At 46.5% G+C, this 23,179-nt stretch overlaps 1 protein-coding gene across 2 annotated transcripts in view; it reads right to left on the bottom strand.

Annotated features, from left to right (window-relative positions):
* Window positions 1-23,179, bottom strand: part of ZCCHC2 (zinc finger CCHC-type containing 2) — a 400,742-nt gene that overhangs the window by 120,359 nt on the left and 257,204 nt on the right. For both annotated transcript variants that reach the window (XM_086965385.1, XM_086965386.1), the window contains exon 9: window positions 3,880-3,974. In XM_086965385.1, the coding sequence (XP_086821511.1) occupies window positions 3,880-3,974 (95 nt within the window). The remainder of the gene's footprint in view (window positions 1-3,879; window positions 3,975-23,179) is intronic.

Here is a 23,179-nt window from a genome sequence, read left to right as displayed (position 1 = left end):
GGGGGGTCAGATCTGCTTTTATTTTTACAACTTCTCTCAAGTGATTCAGTTTTGCATAAGCTTAACTTTTTAAGAGCTGCCATTAGGATTAGGTCCCATTGTGATCAATCTTTTTACCTATGTAATCGAGGGTTTACATGGTTTTATGTATTGTCTTTGTATATATGCTGGAGTTTTCTTTTATTGATGTTTGTATGACTTTTATGGTTTTAACTGTCAAAGCTGAAAAAAGTATGATTAAGCACCTCTGCATTAAACAAACATTAGTGGGAGAGGAGAAAGAGGCAAGCCTGGCATTCTAGAGCTGAGTGAATAAATTGGGTAACAAAGTGAGTAAATTACATCACTGTCTAGAACAGCGTAAAGACATTATAAATAATATATATACATGTCTCGTTCAATAGCCAAGTGGAAACTTTAACAGCCACTGCGAGATGATAGTTGTTTGCACCATTCTGTCAACCGCTGTACAGTAGAAAAGACTCAATCGGACTCTGTATGCAGAGTTCTTTTGCAACCTCCCTATGTAGCAGCTCACAAAATCAGACCGGTCTCTTAAGAGGAGATTAGCAAGGAAGATCTGTCAGAGAATTCTTGAAGTCCAATGAAATCAGGGGCATCCAGTGGGGGGACAAATGTGTCCAAACCCTGCTTCAGTTCCCAAAGTGGTTGTGGCATCGCTGATGGTCAGGGAAGGTCGAGGCGCATCAAGATCAAAGTGAGAATTGGATCCAAAATAGGGGAAAATACTTCACTGCCTAGAGATGCCTGGGGCGTCACACGTCTCCGAAACGATGGGGAACCATGTTAGGACCTTTTATGTTTCTTTAACTTCTTAGACCTACTGGAACTCCTCAACTTCAAAGACAACCAGTCTCCGGGACAAGTCTGTGCTCACAACTTCGACCGGGACTGCCTTTTTGACTTCTTGTGGATTTCGGGAACAGTGAGATTGCCTTCACAGTAGCTTTGCAGATCATTTTTGCCCTACACTACACAACGCTTAGTTTAGAGTCAAGACACCACAGACAAACTTCATGAGTTTTGGTACCAACATTTGTCGATGACAATCTCAATATGGCTTGAAGCCTGTAATCTTAGGGGCAGACATGTCTGCCCACTAGAACTTGAGGGAACACATTTCTGTAAAAGTGACAGGATTCAAGACGCTCAAGATTCGCATCGGAAGGCATCGAAAAAAGCAATAGATACTACTGCACAGAAGAGGTGGATATATGGGGCTCAGATGCGACTTCTGGCCAGGACTAATCCAAAGTAGAACTGTACAATGCCACCTGCCGCCACGCAAGAGAAAATCTACAAATGTTTCCGATGCAGTCTGGCACCTGCAGAAATTCACAAGGTGCTTGATTTGCGTTTCAAAGTTCATCAGAAATGTGGAAGCTTAGGGTTGTCTTTGGGTCAATCAATGTAGTCTTCTCTCCTCTTTTGAGGGGTGAGTCAGGGAAAAGAAAACGGAAGAGTGATTGCTTGCCCAACATGGAAAGGAGATAGTACCTTCAGCAGGAATGCAACTCGAAATTCTCAGCAAGCTTGCTTGAGAAGAAGGTCATAAGACGCCTGAACTTGATCCAAATCAGAAAATACATTTTTCAGTGCTAAGAAGCTTAGTTGACAGCTATGCATTGGCTCACATGGGGTATACATTAGAAACATTTGAACCAAATTCAAGCATCACTGTGGCATTACAAAGTGCTTCAGTGGAAACATGAATTAACCATAAAGAAATCTCAACAGATGATTTAAACAAAGAAGGCTAATCCGGAAACCTCAAAGAAGCTAAAGGAGATGACAAATAGCCTTTAACTGTGCCTAATGCATATCCTTGCTGGGGCCAACATAAAAACAAATAACACTTCAGGCATCTTGGCTTGTGGCCGGGTCGATACAAGGGTTGTTCCACCAAGCCACAAACTTTTCCCAGCACTTTTTGTGATTTTGTTGATGGATGTATGGCTGCCTGAATCCCATCCACAACTTAGGAAGGGAGATGAAAAGAGACCAGTTGTAGCTGCTCAATTTTCACAGATGGAGGTGCAGAGTTCAGAGATAGGATGCAAAAAAGCAGACTAATCAGACACTCATGCCCTAGAGTTCAAGATAAAACACCTTCCTCACCCAATCTGGACCCACCAAAATGATATGACTAGAAAGTCTTAATATTCAGAATTTCAGCCAATAGAGGGTAGAGGGAGAAAGGCAAACAGAAGTCTAGAGCTCTATTGTAAGTGGAATGTCACTCTAAGAGAGTCTTCTTAAGAACTCAAGTGAGCAAAAACACTGACATTGTGCATTCTAAGCAGTGGCAAGAAGAACGAGCCTGGGTTCTGCCATTGCTGGAAAATGCCTTGTGCTTCCTTTGGGTATAGTTATTTGTGATTCGCTAGGTGTCAGCAACTCCGTTCATCCGCCCGGGTGTTTAGAGAACACACCAAATGGTGCATGACTTGAGAAACGACATGTTGAGTCATCTACTTACGGATGCAAAGCCTTCTGGCACATGACCTCACTCCCCTCACCATACGGGGGTGGGGTGTTGTCTGAGTACTTTTATTACCCTTCCCTTGAAGGACTGTAGAAAGGCCTATACCACTAAGCAAATCATCCGCAACTTCAAAAGATCAATGTGGAGCACATTTCTACCAGAGACTTCTAATCTCCACCTCTACCAGGTAGACTGACCAGTATAGCAGTCCTCTGTGCCCACTGTCAGCTGTGGGTGGGGGAATAGAGAGGGTGGGTGTGTCACTGGCCAAATCACAGTCTAGCAGCTGCCACTGCAGAACCTTTGCAGCCATCTCTGAATTCTGTATGTCATTTGGCAAGTGCACCTGGTGCTAGTCCCACTGAGACTTAAGATCCCACTGCACAGACTAGTGAAGTGAGCTCAGTGTCTGAAGGCGCAGAAAGAAAGGGAACTTAGTCAGTGTCTGGGGTAGTGCTTCTATGTGGTTCTGGTAGTCACTTCCGCCGCGAAAGGAAATCGATGCAGAGCTACATGAGAACACCCACGTGCGCACACGATACTGCTTTTGAGCTTCCCAATCCAGTCCGACACCTGGGGGAATATTCATATGGGGAGTAATCTGCGATTAGAATTATCAATAAGAAAGGTAGCTTTGCCACCAAGGCTGTACCTGTGAGCAGTAACCCGGCACTATCAGAGACTGCCATATAGCCTTCTACAGAGGAGTACATTCACAGTGCACTCTTTCACAGAGCCTAAGCTCTGCTGTTGATGAGTTAATCAAAGGTGAAGCCACTTCAGTGTACCTACAGCTTAGGTTCGGCAAAGAAACTTAAAGTAAGCCAGAAAAAACATACAGGACGGGGACACAGGTCTCCCAAGTCACCTTTTGAATGTCTGAACCTACAATAACCACCATCAAGAGGAGTGTGAAACTGAGAAGGTGGTTATGTACCAGGGAGTCCAGTAAGTGATTGTTCTTTAAAAGATATTTAGGCCGCTTACAGAAGGCCTTCAAAAATGAACACTATGAACTTTGTTCTTACCACTTCTGTTAACCAATAGGTTTTTCAAAAGGAAAGACGGTTTTCCTCTCATCACTGCTGAAACAAATTTACAGCCACCATTAATAACAAAATGTCGCTATGTTACATTCCTCACATTTTTTTGTAACAAATTGCTACCTTTCAAGCTTGTAAGCATAAGTGCCTGGATGGCTGTGGTAAGATCTGGTTTTATCTACAGCATACTACACCATGTTCCAGCATCGATCTAACAACTAGTCAATGAATGTTATTAAACGTTAGGCATGATCTCAATGCTCCATTACAAGCTTTAAGTTTGCTGAATTTAAATGACTCATTAGTAACTTTTCCTTGACGAGGTCTCACCTTTCAAAGTACCTATTTGGTGGCGTGGTTCCGTTGCTCTTTTAAGACCATTACTTGAGCAGTTCAGTGTATCAGTTGCTACCTGGGTCTTCTCCCTAGAAATTAAAGGCATTTTATTCATCAAACATTTGAAACAATTTAATATTTCTGAAATAGAAAGGTGGTATCCCAACAGGGAAATAAAACAGTGTACAAAGAATGATCCAATTCACCCATATGAAGTTGTAGCTTTTAAAACTAAACTCAAATGTTCAAAACAAAGCACTTGCTGATCCCCAAACAAGCAGCACAAGTTATCAGACTCGAGCAGCATCTGTAATAACAGTTCAATTATATCAAGAGGGCACTTGCCCTTGGCAAACTGTACATGGACCAATTTGGGGGTGGTATCTGGTCAGGTATACGTAACCAACATTCACAAAGCCAACAGGAGGTGTCTTTTTGACCCATTATCTTTGCCAATAGTTAGCAGCATCAGCAAAACAAGCATTGCAAAGCCAATAGGGCTGGCCAAATACGTAGTGAATGGCTTTGCCAATTCTTGTAGATACATGGTTTCTACTCTGAAATGGGGTTTCAGGTTCTTTGTGAGCCGATGTCAGTTCCTTGCTTTGTTCTTCTAGTGCCCTCTGAGCACAAAAACAGTAGGAGAAACCAATGCGCATAGTTCTAACGTAGGACCTTTTAGAGGTAAACCACTGCATAGAACAAGGAGGTGGGTGGGCAGTGAGGAATCTGTTTAGACAGAGTATCCACCAGAAAGAGCGTTATAGGTAAATAACATGTTCTTCTGATGGATAATTATATCGCAGATTACTCACTTTGTGAATAGATACCAAAGCAGTACAGCCCAAATGTAATGTGACTATGCAATGGGTATGTTTCACATTCACTGTGTTCACAAAGATCACCTGCAAATCATGCAGGACTGAAATAATGAAATGCCCTTCCTGTGGGACCAGACTGTCATGGCAGTAGTGCTCCATGAAGATGTGCACTGAGCCCACGTCACAGCTTGTCAGATGTCAACAGGTACTCTGCATGACAGTACAGTGGCAGAAGCCCTTCCGGAGGCTGCTTCTTACCATTTGAGCAGCGGGTCTGAAAGTAGAGGACTATCCAGCGCAACAAAAGGCTTTTCTGCACAGTCTTGCCATTTTTTTCTCCCAAGAATCCTATAAGAGCTTTTCATCCACCAGATGGTCTTTGTGGGATCAATATAAAAGCTCAGAGCTCTCCTGCGATCCAAACGATGGAGTCCTTCTCTCCTCTTTTGAGAGGTTACATGCACTAAAGAATGTTGTGAGTCTGAAGGATTGCCCAACGTGAAACAGTTACAAATTTCAGCTAGACTGCAGTCCTGGTAATCAATACCAGCTTTACTGGGAAAAGGCTGGTGTAGGACAGCAGCACAAATTAAGCCTGGAGCTCACTCTCACACAATCTGAAGAGATCGCAATGAGAAAGACTGTTTTCAGTCAGAAAGTGTAGTAAACAGATGTGCATGGGTTCGAAAGGGGTAAACATAAGGGAACTTAATGCAAATTAAAATCCCACTGTGGCATCAAACTGTTTGGGAGGCAACATGTGCCAAACCTCGAAGGAAACTCATCACAACAGGTGATTTAAACAAGTACAGTTGGTATGGCAAACGCAAAATAGGCCAGACGAATACCCTGAGTGGCCACTGCGAGCAGACTTTGCCAGAGCAAACACAAACAGTAATACATCTGACAGTTTGGCTTCAAAAAGGTCTGTGTTGTAGACTCCACACCAGGCCACAATTTTGTTCCAGTGTAGATGCATTTTGTAGAAGGACGTCTGGATGTATAGAAGAAATCCACAACCTCAGGTGGCAGACCAAATGCAGTCAAATACTGTTGTGAAGCTCCACATATCGAGTTGTAACTAGTGCAGATTGGGTTGCAGAATACTGCCTAGCTGCTGCAACAAAGCTCCTCCAGCAGCCTTATTGGCTAACAAAGGCTCATGCCCAGAAGTACCAGGTACCACACCATCCTGGTCAAACTCTGAGCCAGTAGGATCACTTGGGCCCCACCCAGCCTGAATGAAAGAGCATCCTAGGGAAGGAAAATGCTACTTACCAGTATGCATCTGTTCTTGGCATGTAGAGCTGCAGAGTTGTCCACTTTAGCATAGTTCGCCATCTGGTGTTGGGCTTGGATGTCTGCATGTTGTTTTTGTCTTCGAAGAAGTCTTGTAGTCACGAGGTTAGGGATTCCTCCTTCGTTCAACAGTGCGTATGGGCTTCGGCTCCATCGTTAGATTGTTTTGCCACTAGGGTTAGATGGAGTAGTGAGAAATAGAAAGGTGCCCATGCGTGATGTATCTAAGTAAGATAATACTGGAACAGATAGAGGTATCCGGGGAAGCAGGTGGGCGTGTACAACTCTGCAGCTCTACATGCCAAGAACAGATGTATAATGGTAAGTAGCATTTTCTGTTCGAGGCATATGAGCTGCAGATTGTATACTTTTGCATAGACTATACAGCAGTTACCTCCTACGCGGTGGCTACCTGTATCTGTTGCTGTAGTTTGAAATAGTGTTTTAGTACAGCCTGGCCCTAGCTTGTTTTGCCTGCACGTTTACACAATAGTGTTTTGTGAAGGTGTGTCGTGTAGCCCAAGTTGCTGCTTTGCAAACATCATTTAGGGGAATGTTCCCTAAGAATGCCATAGAAGCCCCTAGTTTGCGTGTAGAATGAGCTCTAGGGGGGATGGTTAATGTGCGTTTGGCTTTGATGTAGCATATTTGTATGCATTTTAGAATCCACCTCGCAATTCCGGTTTTGGACATAGGATTACCTTTATGAAGTGGGGAGAAAGCCACAAAAAGTGGTTTGGTTTTCCTAAAGGATTTTGTTCTTTCAATGTATTAGAGTATTGCTCTTTTAACATCTAAGGTGTGTAGATCTCTTTCAGCACCGGAGTCTGGTTGAGGAAAAAATACTGAGTTCAACAGACTGGTTTAGATGGAAGGCAGATACTACTTTGGGTAAAAATTTTGGGTTAGTTTTAAGAACCACTTGGTTATGATGGATCTGTAAAAATGGTTCCTGTATGGTTAATGCCTGGAGTTCACTTACTCTTCTGAGAGATGTGGTAGCAACCAAAAACGCTAGTTTCCAAATGAGAAACTGTAGTTCACATTTGTGGAGAGGTTCAAAAGGAGAATCCATTAGTCTGGTAAGAACTACATTTAGGTTCCACACCGGAGAGGGTGGAGTTCTTGGTAGAATTATGTTTAAGTCCTTCCATAAAAGCTTTGATAGTGGGGACTTTAAACAAAGACAAGTGTTGTCTATTTTGTAGGTAGGCTGCTATGGTGGCTACATGTAACCTAATAGATGTATACGCTAGATTACATTGTTGTAGATGCAAGAGTTAACAGATGTTCTGAATGGAAGCATCTAGTGGGTTGATCTTGTGCGTGCAATAAATGGCAAATCGCTTCAATTTTGCCGCATAGCATGCCCTTGTTGTAGGGTGTCTGGCCTCTTTGATAATGTTCATACAGTCTGGCGGGAGATTAAGATAGCCAAACTAAGATTATAGGAGCCACATCGCAAGGTGGAGTTATTTGGGATCTTGGTGTCTTATCTCTCCATGGTTCTAAGTAAGACGTTTGGGTGAGAGGTGTAGCTTTGATTGTGGTACTACTGATAGTTCCAATAGAGTTGTGAACCATGGTTGTCTTGCCCATGTTGGAGCAACTAGGATCATTGAGAGGGAATGTTGTTTGAGTTTCTTTACCACTAACAGAATGAGTGGGAGAGGCGGAAAAGCGCAAGCAAATTTGCCTGACCAATTCAACCATAGCGCATTGCCTTTGGACAATGGGTGTGGATACCTGGATGCAAAGTTTGGGCATTTTGCGTTTGTGTGTGGCAAACAGATCTATTTCTGGGTGTCCCCACATGCGAATGAATGGAAGAAGAACTTGAGGATGAAGTTCCCATTCGTGGATCTGGTGATTGACGGCTGAGCAGATCTGCTATTGGATTGTGCACCCCTAGTAGATGTTCTGCCAGGAGGTATATTTTGTGCGGAATGGCCCTATCTCCATATGCTTTGACCTAGGTGTGATAGCTGTAGGGAGTGTGTCCCCCCCTTGCTTTTGTATGTAATACATTGCTGTCATGTTGTCTGTACGAATCATGACAGCTTTGCCTAGAAGGTGCAGTTGAAAAGATTTCAACGCTAGGAAGATTGCTAACAATTTCCAGGTAGTTGATGTGAAATTGTTTTTGTTGGAGGGGCCAAGATACTTTGAATGGTATGGGTTTGAAGATTAGCTCTCCATCCGGTGAGCGATGCTTTTGTTAGCACTATCTGTGGGACTGACTAGAGGAACGACCGCTCTTTGGAAAGGTTCTGTGTATTCCACCATTGCAGAGAGCGATGGGTGCGGTCGTCCACCAACACCAGATCTGTTAGCTGACCTTGAGCCTGGTTCCACTGATGTGCTAGTCACTCTTGTAATGGAGGCATTTGAAGTCTTGCATTTTTCTCGTTCCTCATGCAAGAGGCCATCATCCCTATTAGTTGCATGAACACTCGTGCTTGTAGTGAGTGTTGTGGCTAAAATCTTTGAATTAGTGTTTGTTTTTTAATTAGTGTTTGTAGAGCGGTTATCGTGACTGGGTTGGGATATGCTTGGACTGTGGAAGTATTTAGTGTAGCTCCTAGATATTGTTGTATTCTGGACGGTTGGAGATGGGATTTGCCTAGATTTACTATGAATCCCAGACTGTGAAGCAGTTGTATTGTACGAAGTGTGTGTTGAACACAGCTGTTGTGGGATTTTGCTTTTATGAGCCAGTCGTCCAGATAAGGGAAGACATGAATCTGCTTTTGAGGAACCGGAATCGATTTTCGGTTATGCAACACTTATAATCGATATCTTAAGATTAGCATGATGTATCTAAATGATTTAGCATACGCACGCAAACATTAGCATAAATTCGTATTGCAGATTTCTAGCTTGCACCGCTTTTTACATTTTACACTCACTCGACTTGACCGACGCCATTTTGTGGCCTCGCTCGAAGTCTTACATTAGCAGACCCCATTCATTCCTTTCTCCTGAGAAATAGCCTAACTGTTGCAGAACTGCTGTTTCAGCTCGTTAGGCCCGTCAAGTTTGTAGGTAGCAGGAGAAGGCCTGATAAGCACATTCCGGGAGTGGTGCGGGGCGGACTGTCTCGGAGCTGGCAGAGGGGAGTCACCCGTCCGACCTTGCTAATCTAGGATGTGCTAAACCAAGAGCGCTTTGTCTGCCATATATGGCCTTTCCTTTTGCACCAACCTGTACCAACTTGTATTTTTCCATCTTGGGCAACGGTTTTGAGAATGCAACTGTATATATGTGATGTTCTGACAGTGTGCCAGCAGTCTTCATGGCGGAGCTCATGGGGTTAGGTCGCAAGGAGCTCCTCTGGCAGAGTTTTGTTGGTTATAATAAATGCTTGGACCTTCTACACTGCCAACTGACTGATTATTAGTAATGGGAACGGGATTGGTTGTGGATATAACTATAATTGGGAGGTGGTGAATAATTTTCAGTACTTCACTGTCTTCTCAAATGGGCTGCAACCACTGCGAGGCACTTGGTGAAAACCCTGGGAGCTGTGGTGATCCGAATGGTAGGACTGTGAATTGGTAGTGTTGCTCATCTATCACAAACCCGAGATATTTCCTGTGAGGGGAATGAATGGGAATGTGGAAGTAGGCGTCCTTTAGATCTAGAGCGTAGAGAGTCGCCTTGATGAAGTAGTGGAAGCACTTGTTGTTAAGTGACCTTGTGGAAGTGGTCTGACTGGATGTAAAAGTTGAGCGGGAATAGACCCGTGTGCCATGATGAGGCAAGGGAACTTGTTCTATTGCATGTTTTAGTAGTAGTGCAACAACCTCTTGTTTGAGAAGAGTCAGATGTTCTGATGACATTGGGCGGTATGTTAGGAGGGGTAGAAGGGAGTTCCAGGCAATAACCATACTGGATAGTTTGTCTTACCCACTTGTCTGTTGTGATGGAATTCCAGACAGGCAGGAACTATGAGAGGCGTCCGCCGTCAGGAGTGGGATGATCGGGGGAAAGCACAGGGAAGTCATTATTTGGTATTAGGGGAGCTGTGGGTATTACCCCAGCCTCTGCCCTGGTTGTTCCCCCTTTAACCTCCTCTATTAAATCCTCTGGAAAAGAAGCCCTGGTTGGGACTTTTGTAGGATAAGGAAGGGTGTTCTGTGTTATTTGTTTTGATGTGTCCACTGCAAAGCCAAAAACGTGCTCATGGTCAAAAGGTTGATTAAACAATGGTATTTTGTACCTCTTGTTTAAAACCAGATACCCTTAGCCAGGCATGTCTACGCAGCAAAACACTGGTACTGACTGTACTGGACGATGTGTCTGCTGTGTCGAGCACAGATTTTATGGATGTATTAGTGATTAGTTTGCCTTCTTGGATAAGGTCATTGGCTTTGTCCTTATATTGTTGAGGTAGATGTTTAATGAGCTGTTCTAGCTCATCATAGTGAGCCCTGTTATACCTTGCCAGAAGGGCTTGTGTATTGGCTAATTTCCATGAGTTTGCAGCTTGAGATGCCATACGTTTGCCCGATGAGTCTAATAATTTAGATTCTTTATCAGGAGGTGGTGTGTCACCTGACCCCTGAGAGTTTGTTCTTTTGCGTGCATTGGCTACAACCAAGGAATCTAAAGGAAGTTGACCCTTGATGTATAAGGGGTCAGTGGGAGCTGCCTTGTATTTTTCTCATCTATTCTGGGGTTAAGAACCCTAGCTCTAACTGGGTCTTTGAACACCTCAGGGCCGTGTCCAAGTAGTCCTTTAAGCATTGGCAAGACATGAGCAGATTTTTGTGGCTGGTCAAAGGTTTCTAGAAGAAAGTCCTCTTCTACAGGGTCTGAGTGTAGTTTGACTTTAAGGTATGTTGTAGCCCTATTAACCCCTTCCATGCTCATGACAAGGTCAGCTCGCCATGGGTGTTACCTGCACTGTGCTTATGACGAGCTGAACTTGTCATGAAAAATGGGGATCATGCATATCCAGCACAGGAGGGGAAAACCCCCTAGCAGCCAAGGTGTTAATTAGTTGGGCAAAACCCACATTGTGGTCTGGCAGAGATGGTTTTGAGATCAGGATCTGTACTATAATCATGCATGGGTCTGGTTCCTGTGGTGGATAATCAGGATCCTCAGTGTCTAATGGTACTATATCTTCATCTTCTTGCCCATCCCCATGTGCATCATCACTATCCTCTGGTAGTGGAGAATGTGGTGGAGAAATGAGTAAATTAGGGTTAGTTGGTGGAGGGGGTGAAGGTGGTGGTGAAGTATTAGTAGCCATGTGTATTTTCTTTAGAGGAACTGGTGCCTGTGGTAAATGCTCGGGGTTCCTCTTTGTAGGTAGCTTGGTAACTATATGACCAGTCTTTGGATGGATTAAGATGTTGGTTTGCTTTGGATTTGGAGAATAAGTTATTCCGCATCAGTTTTCTTTGGTGTGGAAGATTTCTCCTTGGAAACTGCTTTTGGCTCTTTAGTGACAGTGTACGGTTTGGAAGCTTTCCCTGGCTCCGAGACCTTCGGTGCGGGTTGTTTCTGCTCCAGAGGGGTTTGTTTAGGACGCTTACTTATGGGAAGCTTGTCTTTTAATGTTTTTGGCTCCGAGGTCTTATCTGGCTGCTTTGGTGCCGAGGTCTTATCTGGCTGCTTCGGTGCAGAGGTCTTATCCGGCTGCTTCGGTGCCGAAGATGGCTTTTTGGGACTGGGTGGCTGGCTCGAGCCGGAAGGCTTTTATTTGTCCTTCGGCGCCAGAACCGAAGGTGGGGCGCTTGAAGTTTTTGTATGGTGTGGACCTGAGCCCGAAGGCAACAGGTTCACTGGAGCCTATGTTATGGGCTTGGGTAGGGCGGGAGTCTCAGTACTTGCGTCCCTTTGAGCCGGGTTGATGTCATCTTCGGCATAGGAGAAGTCTACTTCGGAGTCTGGGACCTGTTCTGGTTCCGGCAGGCTATTGAGGCCTGTATGGAAGATGTCCAGAATGGAACCTGTGCCTCAGACATCTCGTGGCGTCGAGTTTGACGATCCCGGATGTTTTTCTTGGACTTGAAGGATAGACAAGCCTCACAGTCGTCCTGTCGATGTTCTGCAGAGGCACAGATTACAAACAGGATAGAGGTCAGAGTGTAGGAATTTAGCACCACACTGAGGAATGTTTTTTAAAAAGGAGTCCGTTCCATCGACGTCCGTCTTCACCGGCGCGGGTAGGCCCAGGGGTCCGCGTCGAAGTTTGCATGAGTAGAAGTTTCTCGAAAGCTGTCGTTGAGGGTGTGCATCGAAAGTAACGCGATCGAGACAATACGGCCTGTTAGCTGTGATTGCGCGTCGAAAGGGGGTTCGATAACTACCGAACCCGATGGCGGAAAAAAACTATCTAATGTTTAAGCCGAAGCCCATGCACTGTCGACCGAAGGAGAAGTCCCCAACCTCGTGACTACAAGACTTCTTCGAAGACAAAAAAAACATGCAGACATCCGAGCCCAACACCAGATGGCGATCTATGCAAAAGCAATCTGCAGCTCATATGCCTCTAACATGCACTTTCGGTAATGGCAAAATGATCTAATCAGCGCTCTCCCACTATCGGAAGATGTCTTTCACCGCTTCAAGGTGCAACTGATATTCATACTCCACGAGGCTGGCTGTGCTAGTCAGCCCTGGCATTCAAAGATCCCAGTAGGTTGCTCACTATCAGGGAAATACCCCAACACTTCCAGCCAAATCCAGAAGTACAGAGGCTCTTGGCACAAGACCCCCCTACAACATGCCATTGTAGTACAACACAACAGTTGTGTTGTCCACAAAAAGCTGCATCTGCCTTCACTTTTATATGGAGCTCGGTTTTAGCAGAGACCAGAGTATTCTGAGGTCCTACTCCCCTAGATGAATGATACTGCCAAGCAGAGATGCATCAGTCACCACGGTCCGCTTTGGGTGGGGTATGGAGAGCAGTCTACACAGGTCAGATATGGATCAAGCGAGCAGCCACCCATGGAGATCTTGTGCTGTCTCCTCCAAAACCTGGATGATATCTTTGTGCTGGGCCCCCAAAAAAAGTCAGATCCCACTGCAGCGTCCTGCCACCTGGTAAAGTGCGTAAACAGGAGGAAGGAGACCAACAGACCCAGAAGGCTCATTGCTGCTCTCACTGAGACCCAGGACTGAGGCTGAAACATCAGCATCTTACCTCAAAAGTCCTGAACTTGTTGCAACAGAGGAAAATCCCTGAATTGAAAAGCATCCAGAGCAGTTCCTATAAAAACTTACCTCCGCAAAAAAATATGCGCGACACTGGGTTGTTTAACAAGAGTCTTGAAGACATCAGAAGGTTTGCCACCTTCAACAGTCAGCTGTCGAGGTAAGGGGAAATTGATATCCCCAACTTCTAAAGATAGGCAGCAACCACTGCCATCACTTTCGAACCCGAGGGACACTGGTAGGGCTGAATGAGACCAAGGCAAACTGAAAATGCAGTCACTCCATCCCAGGTCAGAATGAATTACATACTTTGCTTCATCCGGACCATCCTGAATAGTTTGGAAACTGCTGTGGGACTGCTAACAAGGTCTCACTAGTCATTTCCCAAAGGCTTACGTATAGCAGTGTAATAAGCATACTACAGAGCTAAGCTAATGGAGGAAAACTTTTGCTTGCCAAAGACCTCAATCCATTTAGACTGTTTGGAGCGGTCCAAAGGAAAGTATTAGGTTTAACTTTACAGGTGGATGCTTAAACCATCAAACATGTGGGGGTCAGATTCTGAGTAACAAAGTCCAGGCCACCAGACACCGTCTAGGCATCTGGTTATTTGCCTGTTCACTGGTGAACAAGAGCAAGTACATTTAAAGGTGTTCAGCAGAGCTTCATTAAATACAAGTAAAAGCTCAGATGAGGCTGGCCCCAGGTATAAACCTCCTTAAGAACATTTGTCTTGACTGCCACGGAGGGAAGCTGCAGGTCAATGACCTCATCTGCAATTCTAATCACCACAAAGGAAACACATTCCTCTGTGGAGGTGCAAGGGGCGACACCAAACCAAAGGGAGGTATCCAGCCCACTGGCCCCCTACAAGCCTATGTAAATACCAATTGCCAGAAGATATTAGATATGTCTAAAGACACTTGTGTGAACACCACCATGGTTGATGTGGATGGGTTGTGCCTGTAGAGGCAGCTCTTGCACAGGAATCTCTCTGCACTGAAAAGTGGAATAGCAGATTCAAAGATCGACCCAAAGTTGACTCAAATCGACAAACAAAGAAAGTGGCACTTCATGGGAGGGGCTTCTGTTTGGTGAAGACTTTACAAAAGATATATATAATTAGGTGTGTACTTTCAACTCAATTCAGAAAGTTTAGAGATATAAAAAGGTGGTGGGTGACAAGGATGTGTTGGGGCTGGAAGAATGAAGGATGATTCCCCAGCAGAGGAGAAGGGATTCCATATACGTCCTTAGTTGAGCTTTGTAGGACATCTACTGTCATGTGAGCAGGATTTTTCCATCAAAGGCAAATATTACGTGGAAGAGGCTCTAGAGGAGAGTATAAAATAAGATTAGGAGTGTAAAGGAAGGAATATGCTACTTACCAGAATGCATCTGTTCTTGGCATGTAGGGCTGCTGACATTCATATCTGTGCATAGATCGCCGCCTAGTGTTGGGTCCGGATGATTGCACATTGTTGTCCTGGAAGAGTCTTCGAAGTATCACGAGATAGGTGGCTCCTCCTTCGGACTACAGTGCGCATGGGCATCCTCTCCATTCTCAGATTGTTTTTTGCCATTGTGGCAGAGATGGAGTATAGTATAGTAAGAGATGGCCATGCAAAGAGTGAATGCTGCAGCTGCGACAGGCACCAGGGAGGTGGGTGGGCGATATGAATGTCAGCAGCCCTACATGCTAAGAACAGATGCATACTGGTAAGTAGCATATTCCGTTCGAGGCATGTGGGCTGCTGAATTCATATCTGTGCATAGAATGTATAGCAGTATCTCCCTTAGCGGTGGCTACCTGGGTCAGCTGCAGCAGTCTGGAAAAGAGTTTTGAGAACAGCCTGTCCTACAGCAGCTTGCTGTTTTGAATGTACATCTACACAATAGTGTTTTGTAAATGTATGTGTGGTTGACCATGTGGCTGCTCTACAAACTTAGTGTAAAGGAATATTACCCAGGAAAGCCATGGATGCCCCTAGCTTGCGTGTGGAATGCGCCCTAGGGGGAGGAGGGGGGGGGGGGGGGGGGGCACTGTTAAGGTGCGTTTGGCTTTTAATTAACATATTTAACATATTTGGATGCACTTTTTTAAAAAACTGTTTTTATTGGTCATTGCATAGTAGAAATGCAGCATTTACATCATGTACCAACACGTTATATCATACAAAGCAATCGGTGTGTCATTACTGCTGCACAATACAGAAGGATACAATTTTTGTTTTAACATAACTAACCAAAACCAAAATAGGTATTCGTCATTTTAGTTGTAAACAAATCAAACCTTTCAGCATGTGATTATCAAAATAAGATGTGTAATCATGCTCTCTAGGGTCACAGGCAGCAGCAGAACCAATCCTTATCTACATATCCAAAGACAAGTGAGCGGCAGCGCCTTCCACGATATGATGCACTCCGGGGCAGTAAATGAAACAGCCTTGGGCCCTCCGCATCTCAACACCCTCCTAGGTTACAAATGCGAAATAAACATACATCCAAATTTAGGACGGGTACACAGTAGTGGTTTGGAATTGCATAGATGGGCTCACAGGTGGAGCCTCTGGGGAGACCGATCTGTCACGAGACCACTGTAAGAACGGCTCCCAAATGTCTCTGGGCCGTGAAGTAGGTGGCACTAGTTCCCAGTAGGCACCCAGCTGCATGTGGCCATTTCTATCATCCGCCAGCCAGTCATTAAATTTGGGCTTGGCTTCCCGCCCCAGTTCATGGCCACACGCCGCTTGGCATATAGCAACAGCAATGCATGTAGCTTCAGTTCCCTGGGCACAGTGTTTTCAACCCAACCCAAAAAGCCCAAGAGCGGAGATGGGGCATCCTCCCTGTTTAGTATTTGTAACAGCAACAAATATTTCAGACCAGTATTCAAATAAAGACGGGCAGTGCCAAGCAACGTGTAAAAAGGATGCACCCTCTTCTCCACATTTCCAACATCTGTCGTCATCTCTGATGCCCATGCGATGGAGGGACAGCGGGGTGCGTTAGAATCTATGGAGGAACTTAAAGTGAACCAGTCGGAGTTTGTAATTCGGGGAGAGCTCCGATAGCTGCCTGCAGCAGAACGACCACTGTTCATCAGTTAGTGGCGTCTCAAGGTCATTGCTCCATAATTGCTGTGACTTGGGCACCACTATGGGGGATTGTTCTTGCATGGAGTTATAAAGGCGTGACAAGTTTCTTTCGGGACGCCCTAGCCAATATGTTTTGTAGCGCCTGTAGGTGCGGTGGTTCCTCAGGGAACCGGTCCCCCATTGTCTTGCATGCAGATTTGAGCTTATGGTGAGTGAATTTGTCGCTGAATGACAGCAGGTTTTCTTCATCTGCAGCTGGCAGATCAAGAAATGTGCCTTCAGGGTAAATGTCTGCAAAAGTACGCAGGGTGTTACCAGCAATGGTTAGCTCACCACCGTCTGCTTCAAGGCACGGGAGCATGGGATTATGACGAAGAGGTATTGCAGGCGCATATAACAGAGGTATGGCAGCTCGTTTAAGCATTTCCCGCCAGACCCAGCGGAGCATATCAGCTGAGTTGATGTCTTGTGACTGCCTGGGAGTCCTGCGGTAGAGGGCCACACTCAGTGGGAGAGGAGCAACCATGTCAATTTTCACTGCCACGTGAGGTTGGTAAGGCGTGGGGTAAGCCCAAAAGTGTAAGTATTGGGCTTGTGCGCAGAGTGTGTACAAGAGCATATCTGGAGCTCTCAGTCCGCCCTGTTTAAGTGGAAGTGTTAGCAATGACCATGATAGTCTAGCCTGACTCCCAGCCCAAACCAGTGTCAGCAAGTGTGAGCGTAGACAAGTGAAAAAGTGTAGAGTCAGTGGAATCGGAATGTTTGTGAGTAGGTAAAGGAATTTAGGCAGCACAATCATTTTTAATTAGTGCAATTCTACCTGCTAGAGAAAGGGGGAGTTTGGACCATATCGCCACCTTGCCCTCCAGCCAGGACACCGCCCTGCCAAAGTTCAGACTCCAGATCTCTTGGATTTTCCGGCTAATCCAGATACCCAGGCATTTTACTTTGTCCGCTTCCCATCTTAGAGGGTAGTCAGAGTGTACCTCGGTTGTACTGTCTTTAAGAGGGAATATAACTGACTTGGACCAATTTATGGAAACGCCAGACAGCCCCCCAAACCTCACAAATTCTCGCAACAATGGATTAAGATTCTCATTTGTGTTATTAACATACAGGATGACATCGTTGGCGTACAGGGAGATGAGTAAACTCAGAGTGCTGAATCCAATGCCCATAGCAGTATGATGTTGTCTAATTCTGGCAGCTAGTGGTTCCATAGCAATGGCAAACAATAACGGAGACAGCGGACACCCCTGTCTAGTACCCCTGGAGATCGGAAAGGAGTCAGACACCATGCCGTTAATTCTAATTCTGGCTCTAGGAGCGGTGTATAATAGGCGAATCAGATTGACAAATAATGGGCCAAACCCCATACGCTCCAGAATAGTTAACAGGTATGACCACTCAAGCGAATCAAAAGCTTTCGTGGCATCGAGAAACACCATCGCCGCCTGAGCATCAGGATGTAAATAATGCAATGCTGAGAAAACCGTTCTTAGGTTGTGAGTGGTGGCACGTCCAGGTATGAATCCCGATTGGTCCGGGAGGGCCACTATCAGGAGCAAGGGTTGGAGGCGGTCTGCTATTATCTTCGCGTCTTTGCCAGGTTTCAGCAAGGTAATAATAAGTGCCTCTCTCATCGACTCTGGCAGCACTCCCACCTCCTGTGCCTCCACAAAAACCTTGTGTAATCGCGGAGCGAGCTCCTCAACATATGTCTTGTAAAAGGCCGCCGTGAGCCCATCTGGTCCCAGCGCTTTGTTAAGCGGCAGAGCCTTTATGGTATCAGCGATTTCCTGCACTGTCACGGGACGGTCCATGTATTGTCTGTGTGTATTGTTAAACCATACAAGTGCTATGGATTCTAAAAAGGACTCAAGGGCTTCTGTCGATACTGCATGTGTGGACTCATACAACTTCGTATAGTAAGTGGTGAAGGACAGCAATATCTCTTGCTGGCCTGTTGTCATCTCCCCAGCCTCATTATTATCGTGTGTACCTGTGTGGGTGGAGGGGTGGTGTTAATCATTCTGGCTAGTGTACGCTTGGGTCTGTCTCCCTCCCCGTATCTACGCGCCTCCGCTTGTTTCCCAAGGAATTTCAGCTCCCTCTGCGCCTCCTCAGCAAAATCCAATAGTTTGGCTTTAATCCGGGACGCCAAGTCAGGCGTCTGGTGTATGCAGAATGACTGCTCGAGAGTCTTGAGTTCATACTCTGCCGCTGCCAAGGCATCTCTAATAGTTTTTAAAACCCCTGCCCTCCGCGCAATGCACAGCCCACATATAACAACCTTAAAGGCGTCCCAGAGAACCGCCTCAGTGGCGACCGAGCCAGTGTTGGTGGGAAAGTAGTCTACAATATCTCGCCGCACCTCCTCTGTAAAGGCAGCATCCTGGAACGCATCCGGCGGGAGACGCCAGGTAAAGGCTCTGTTTGGAACTCCTGGTAAGTCCAGTTCTAAGAGACAAGGAGCATGATCAGACAAAGAGCGGGCCAAAATGTAGATTTTTACAGTCCATGTGGCCACATCTTGCGATACTAACCAGTAGTCCAGTCGGGACCAGGCCGCGTGATGCGCAGATATACATGTGCCCACTCTTGCACCCGCATTCCGGGACCTCCAAATGTCTAACAGTGAGCCCTCATTCATTATGTCTTTTAGAGTCTGGCTGGCATGGGGGTGTAATTGCCTGGATGTGCCCTTTCTATCTAAGGAGTCTTCCATGACCACATTGAAGTCACCACCCCATATGAACGTGGAGCAGTCCAGAACATTGACTCGCGCCCACACCTCTGAAGAATTCCGGGTCGTCAGTGTTTGGACCATACACTGCCACCAATATCACTTTTACCGAGCAGGGCCCCATGTAGTACGATATACCCGCCTTCAGCATCAATAAGTGCAGAGTGTTCCCTCCAATCCATACCTCGGCGCATTAGGATAGTTACACCTCTCGCGTAGTTGGAATATATAGCCGAGTATACGGATCCCCACCTTGAGTGTAAGTTTGGGCGAGCATGTGGAGTTAATGTGCGTTTCTTGCAGGAAGCAAATATCTATGTTGTGCCTAAGCAAGTATCCATGCATGAGCCTTGACTTCCTGCTGTCGTTTAGGCCTCTTATATTCCATGTCAGGACTTTAGTTCCCCCCATTATCTACGTTGATCTTCTGTGCGTCTGTGCCCCTTCCTACCCCAATCGAACACAAGTAAGTAGCACAAAGCATGTAGTACACTATATATTTGACGATATACCATACACCCCTTTGCCCAACTCCACACCCCCCACCCACACCAACCCCCCAATCAGGTTGTGTCAATAACCCCACCAATACGCCAAAGGCGCGCAAACAATAGAACAGTTTGATTGTGGGAGACACCCCTTGGAGGCGTGGCATCTCAAGCATACACCCCTCCTCACACAGGGTGGCTGCATTAGATATACTATCTCTCAAACAGACCAAGTAGGATAGGTTTAACATAACCATTCAACAGTCAGCATCGACAACCCATGATATCATACAAGGAGCTTAGAGGCACTGTGGAATTACCAAGTATATAACAGCAGCATCATATAAAGCAAGCCCTTTCTCCCAGCATCAACTGGGGCACAGGGCTCACTCAATGTCACTCATTTGGCTCTCGGCCTCGACCCCAGTCTGAGTCTTCCTTTTGGCCTTGGGGTGACAGATATGCTTCGGAAATTTCAAGGCGGAGACAGCATCCAGAAAACGATGCGTCGTGCCATCATGCACGACCCTTAGTTTAGCAGGGTATATGAGAGAGTACGAGATCTGCGCCTGGATCAGCAGTTTCTTGATGGGCAAGAATTCCTTGCGTGCAGCCTGCACCAGTGGCGTGAAGTACGGAAAGAAGGATATATTGTTCCCTTTGTGTGTTATCCTCCCCTTCTCCCGTGCCAATCCAGTATTAAATCCCGGTATTGAAAGTTGAGCAGTTTGGCCAGGATCGGCCTCGGCTGAGCACCAGGCGGTGGCTTTTTCCCCAGTGATCTATGCGCACGTTCAACAGTACAGACCGGTGAGAGGTCAGGGTCGAACAATTCGTGCAGAAGTTCCGTTACAAATACCTCCATTTTACCCATCGCCGTGGTCTCCGGAATGCCCGTGATACGGACGTTGCATCTTCGAGAACGCGCCTCAAGGTCATCAGCTTTGGCGCAGAGCGTCTCAATGGTCTTTTCCAAGTTGGTAATGTGGGCCTTTGTGCTTTGCTGAAATTCACAACATTCCGTGTGTCTATTCTCCAGGCTGTCTAGGCGCGTTTCGTGGGTGGCGACCTGTGCCAGCACATTTTCTAGTTGAGCAGTCATGTTATCCAACTTTGCATCTATGCTTTTCAGGCTTGAGCGCACCTCTAGCATTAGTGCAGTCACATCAATGTCCTGAGGGGCTTCATGTGATGTCGCCCCCCCCCCCCCCGTGTCGCCCCGATGTCCTGCTCAGCCTGTTTGGACAACTTCTTTTGCTCAAATGTGAGCCTCGGTTGGAGAGGGTCGCCCTTCCCCATGGCCAAGTGAATGTCGACTGCTACACCTGTAGCGTTAGATGTGCCAGTTCACCCTGCCTGTGGCGAGCCTTTGTGACTGGCAGAATCCAGGAGGATCGCGGGATCGAGACCCCAACAGCAAGTGTACCTGCACACCCAAGGTGACCTGACAGCACGGCCTTGCAGTAGTGGGACAGAGCATATATAACCAGGGCTCGTTTGCCTATAAGCAGTGGCCAGCACGTAGGCTACATGAGTATCAGGGTGCAGCTCTTCGGGGACAACCAGAAGACAGTCTAACAGCGGGAATAACAGATGTGCACACCCTCGGCAGCCCCGCAGGTCTCCACAATCCGCCAGCACACCCCAGCAGTCAGCCTACAAGCCTGCCACATGCGCGGTATTCGGGCAAGGATGCAGCCTAAATCATGGCCGGAGCTTAAGTCTCTCGTTGACCCTGCGTGGTAGTGGTCAGCGAGCGCACCAATCTTCCCCCTCAGATCTTTGAGCAGCCAGGAGCAGACCCTCGCATTCAGCCAGGCGCGATGAACAAGCCCAATTCAAAATGGCGGCCGCGTTCGCCTTCAAAGCTCAAAGTTTGGTTTATATGGCCGTCCGGGGGTAATGCTAGCTCCGTTGGAAGTCAAAATCACTGAAATGCAGTCTCCGCCACTCCGGAGCCTTACCCCACCTCCGGACTTGAGCATTCAGGATTTCCCTTCAGCGCGACGCTCCACACCACGTCAGGCCCGCGGGGCCTCGACCTCAGGTAGCCCACCGCGCCCGCACAGACCTCCAGCGCTGCCGGGCCCAGCCGCGAGCATCAGTCGGCCACAATCATGAGGTCTGTTACAGAATGTTCTGGGCATACCAGGGTGCCGGTTTTTCAGTCGATTGTGCCCCGGGTCATCCGCCGCCGCTGTGCCTCTGCTAGGTGCGAGTCAGTTTGGAAATAGATAGGATTATGCTAGGAATTCGATCACAGCCAGCGGAGCTCGCTTGTTAGGCGGCCATCTCGCTGCTCGTCCGGCCACACCCCCCCCCATATTTGGATGCACTTAACGATCCATCTGGCCATACCGGATTTTGAAATAGGGTTGCCTTTGTGTTGCTGTGAGAAAGCAACAAACCACTTTTGTTTTTCGAAATGCTTTAGTTCGGTCTATATAGTATAGCAGAGCTCTTTTGACATCTAGAGTATGCAAGGCCCTTTCAGCTACTGCCTGTGGATTTTGAAAGAACACTGGCAGTTCGATGGTTTGATTTATATGGAAATGGGATACCACCTTTGGCATGAATTTAGGGTTTGTTCTGAGAACTACTCTATTTGCATGTACTTGAATTAATGGCTCTTGAATAGTTAGGGCTTGCAGCTCGCTAACTCTTCGAAGCGAAGTAATGGCAATAAGGAAAGCCACCTTCCAAGTAAGAAATTGTATTTCGCATGAGTGTAGTGGTTCAAAAGGTGGTCCCATATGTCTGGTTAAAACAATGTTCAGACTCCAGACTGGTGAAGGTGGGTGTCTTGGAGGAATTACGCGTTTGAGTCCTTCCATAAACGCTTTAATTGTTGGCACCCTAAATAGTGAAAGGTGTTGCCTGTTTTGAAGATATGCTGCTAACGCAGCTAAATGTATCCTGATGGATAATGAGGCTAAATTGCAACGTTGTAGGTGCAAGAGATAGCAAATGATGTTTTGAGTAGAAGCATCAAGTGGGGTTGCAGCAGAACATGCTCTGGTAGTGGGTTTTCTTGCCTCTGATAATATTCATGCAGTCTGGAGGCAAGTTCAGGTATCCAAATTCTAGGATTTCAGGAGCCATATCGCCAGGTTCAGCTGTTGCGGGTCTGGGTGTTTGATTTCTCCATGGCTCTGAGTTAGAAGATTGGGCGTGAGTCGCAGTCTTTGGTGAGGCACCACTGACAGTTCTAGGAACATTGTGTACCATGGCTGCCTCGCCCATGTGGGAGCAACTAGGATCAGTGTCAGCGAATGTTGGCGAATTTGCGTGCCACCAGCGGTATTAATGGAGCTGGGGGGAAAGCGTACGCAAATTTGCCTGACCAGTTCATCCATATTGCATTGCCCTGCAATTGCAGATGTGGGAACTTGGCGGCAAAGTACTGGCCTTTTGCGTTTTGGCTTGTGGCAAACAGTTCTATTTCCGGGTGTCCCCACTTCCGGAAGAATGGTTGGAGCACTGTGGGGTGTATCTCCCATTTGTGCATTTGTTGACTGTGCCTGCTGAGCAGGTCGGCTACTTTATTGTCCTTGCCTGGGAGGTGCTCTGCCATAAGAAACCTGTTCCTTTGAATGGTCCACTTCCACATTGCTTGAGCTAGGTACGACAGCTGTGGTGAGTGTTCCTACCCGTTTTTGAATGTAATAC

Source organism: Lissotriton vulgaris, chromosome 4_1 (genome assembly GCF_964263255.1).
Source record: "Lissotriton vulgaris chromosome 4_1, aLisVul1.2, whole genome shotgun sequence".
NCBI lineage: Eukaryota > Metazoa > Chordata > Amphibia > Caudata > Salamandridae > Lissotriton > Lissotriton vulgaris.
This window is presented reverse-complemented; position numbering and strand designations above follow the sequence as displayed.